Source organism: Gymnoscopelus braueri, assembly GCF_963280865.1.
Source record: "Gymnoscopelus braueri genome assembly, chromosome: 4".
Classification (NCBI taxonomy): Eukaryota; Metazoa; Chordata; class Actinopteri; order Myctophiformes; family Myctophidae; genus Gymnoscopelus; species Gymnoscopelus braueri.
Window position 1 is genome coordinate 17,327,064 of NC_137605.1, and position 3,571 is coordinate 17,330,634.

Genomic DNA, 3,571 nt, shown 5'->3' on the forward strand with positions numbered 1-3,571 from the left:
TGGAGAATATGTTTTCGCTTTGTGTGAGCAAACATTGTTAGCCAAGCTAACATTGGGCAAGCTCCACGTGACACGTGTCAATCTGTTGACACCAATGCCTCTGATTGGCTAGAGGGACGCGTGACGAAATAAAATTCTATAAATAGGTGTGTCACTTCAAAAAGCCTCTACTTTTTGAAGTGAGGTAAAACAGGATCAATCAGACTTGATTGGAACAGTACCTTCAGTAAGTCCAAGTCACCCGTCTGTGCGTGTGTGTTTCCCTCTGAGAACACCTAACATTGGTCAAGCAAAGGCGCAGAAGGCCAAAGCTAAGAAAGCATACTCATCTACAATTGTAACGTAGAAGAGGACTAGAGTTGAAATGATCCCACAACAAAGCCGAACTCTTAATACGTGTCAATATGTTGACATCAATGTCTCTGATTGGCTAGAGGGACGCATGACGAAATACAATCCTATAAATAGGTGTGTCACTTCAAAAAGCCGTTTACGTTTTTGAAGCGAGGTAAGACAGGATCAATCAGTCTTGATTGGAACAGTATCTTCTAGTCCAAATCACCCGTCCGTGCGTGTGTGTGTCCCTCTGAGAACACCTAACATTGGTCAAGCAAAGGTGCAGAAGGCCAAAGCTAAGAAAGCATACTCATCTACCACAGTAACACAGAAGAGGACTAGAGTTGAATTGATCCCACAACAAGGCCGAAGTCTTAATACGTGTTAATATGTTGACACCAATGCCTTTGATTGGCTAGAGGGATGCATGAGGGATGCATGACGAAATACAATTCTATAAATAGGTGTGTCAACTGACCGCTTCTAAGGATGAGAACGCCATCAGTAAATCTGAAAGACACTACATATTCAGTCGCCCCTGCAGAACACCAAAAACCACGCGCATTCTATCTAGACGACAAGTTTGAAGAATTGGCAAATCCATCAAAGTACCCTTATGGCCGTGGTGGTTTAAAAACAGAAAGAGAAAAAGACATCACACAGAGAAAATATTTTAACCAACGCCTTTTGCATTATGATGATGATATTATGAAATTAGAACATTCCTAGAGAACTATGGTTAAAGATAGGGTAGGTGATTTCATTTGATTAAAATAGCACGGGTCCGCTGGCGGAGACTTGTGCTCCGAGGAGCACATTTTCTAGTTATTATTATTATTACAATGTTTTAACTTCAAATCACCTGTATGTGGACCTTGGCTTCAGAACCCTGGGCAGTTAGGACCAACTGGAGTTTATGATCTGTCAATTTGCCCTTGAAGTTTGGAAGAAATGTTGTGATGAACTCTCTACCGACAGAGCAACTCTGGCACACTGGAGAGGAGAGGAGAGGAGAGGAGAGGAGAGGAGAGGAGAGGAGAGGAGAGGAGAGGAGAGGAGAGGAGAGGAGAGGAGAGGAATACCGTAAGCTATTATGTAAGGGGTATTGAATATCGAGGTAAGCTTGTCATTATTGAGAAATAAAAAACAGACAGGTCAGTCTTGACAGGACAGTCTTGAATCACCCTGAAAAGGTTTACTTCTCAATAATGACCACCTCGCTGTTCATTTACTTGCTTATTACACAGAGACTTGCCAAAGAAAATCATTTTCATCATTGATTTAAATTTTGTTCATTGCTTCTGCTAAAGAAAATAGTCTGTTAGATTATCTAAAGGAGGTCTATCGATTGCAACACGGCATGCTTGCAAGCCGTGTTGCAATCGATTGTTTCTTAATTGTCTATTCCTCGCCTTACATGTTTTCAGAAACATACTGTAGGGTCATAGCAGCGGTCTCCTATCGAGAAATAATAGAATGCCGTAATTGACCAGTCAGAATATTAGAGCATTCAACTGCCATGTAATAGAAAATGTTAGTTACAGCATGATATCACGTTGTATGAAATCTCAATAAAGGTTATTTTGTACCTGCCAACAGTGTTGCAGCAGCAACACACAGTAGGAGAGGCCTTGTGCCCATGGCTGAGATATGAGCAGAACAGAAGTGATACATTACAGACAGACAGACAGACAGACAGACAGACAGACAGAAAGTGATTCAAATTACTTCAAATTGTCAAACTAACATTCATGTTTGTCATTTTTAAGTATATAGTCCTAGACTACATACCCACATTTAAAAAAGTAAACAAATGAGGAGGAAAAACTCTCAAAAACATTTGACGGGAAAATATACGTTTTTAAAAGGAAAATTCAGAATATAGTGTATATCAAACCAATAACAGAATAGCCTGCACATTAAACCACAATATTGCAATCCAGAACTTATTTTAATGAATAAAACCTTATTTTAACCGATCTGGAGTATGGAGTATGTTTATGACTTGACCATTTAAACCCTATGAACTTGGTTGACCGGGTTCCCCGGCGGTCTGTAATTTCTCACTCCTTTTCTTCCTCTACACCAATTCTCTTCGCCGAGACAAGCGGCCCTGGTAACTACACCTGTCCTGGCAGGGGGACAAATATAAATGTCTAATAGGAGGATGCGCAATCCAGAACTACAGGATATGTTAATACAAAATAACTAGTACTTCTGCAGTGGTTAGAGGTGGTCTCCCGCCCTACTCCGGGTGGTCTCCCTATACTCGACCCTGGTGCCGGGCAGGACACCAAGTGCTTGACAAATAGCCAAGCCTGAAGCTCATAAGCCCAATATCTCCCCCCAATATCTCTCCTGGACAAGGGGTGATTCCCTCCTGACTGAGCAGTAGATGTTTGAATGTGGGAGATCAGGGTTCGAATTCCAGGTGTTGCAGTTACAAGTACTTCATTACTTCATGAAACATACAGATTATTTTTTTAATGCTATACTATACATCTCAACAGCTGTTACCCAGTGTCAAAACAATGTGTCTGTTATAAACGTTCCAATGTAAGTTATCTCCCACTTCCCACAGTCACTCAATTAGTAAATAACCACTTTAAAGGTTTTCAGATCCATTACAACTGTTCCCGCCACCACTATTATCACCATCAACAATTATACTGTACCTGCTCCCAAGTTTGAAGAGATGAACTGAGTGACAGGATGGATGGAGGCTTATATTAGAGGGAGAGGGAGCCCTCTTTTATACAGTCTATGAGAGGGAGGTAGAGAGAGAGGGGGGGTGAGGGAAGCAGGAGAGAGAGGGAGGGAGGGGGGGTTGAGGGAAGCAGGAGAGAGAGGGAGGGAGAGAGAAAGAGAGAGAGAGAGGGGGGAGGGAGGGAGGGAGAGTAAAGGGGAAGGTTAGAGTAGTGTGACAAAGAATTAACAAGTGGTTCTGGATGATTGAAATGCATACAGAAGAATGGTGTGTTACTTCTTTCATTGACAGCTCTTTACAATAACACTGAGGTACAGATGAATGAGATATCACACTTTATACAAAAGCTAGTTCCAAGTAACCACATTGCAAATTCTAAAGTGGCATTCGGTGCTGTGCCAAAAAACACAATACACGAAATGTGAATCACCGGTTCATTTTAGTTGCCTATAGCAATGGTAAACAATGGGGAACTATTTTGGATTGCACAGGACTGAAAGCAACACAATTTAGCAAAACTGAAGACTA

The 3,571-nt window shown here is 41.5% G+C and overlaps 1 protein-coding gene across 1 annotated transcript in view; it reads right to left on the reverse strand.

Annotated features, from left to right (window-relative positions):
* The window catches only part of LOC308084109 (IgGFc-binding protein-like), a 29,922-nt gene extending 26,873 nt beyond the window's left edge, over positions 1 to 3,049 (reverse strand). Inside the window, exons 1-3 of the mRNA XM_080426614.1 lie at positions 3,012 to 3,049; positions 1,926 to 1,979; positions 1,199 to 1,329 (exon numbers count right to left, since the gene is read on the reverse strand). Of these exons, the coding sequence (XP_080282740.1) occupies positions 1,199 to 1,329; positions 1,926 to 1,977 (183 nt within the window). The 5' untranslated portion in view covers positions 1,978 to 1,979; positions 3,012 to 3,049. The remainder of the gene's footprint in view (positions 1 to 1,198; positions 1,330 to 1,925; positions 1,980 to 3,011) is intronic.
* Positions 3,050 to 3,571: the final 522 nt, after the last annotated feature.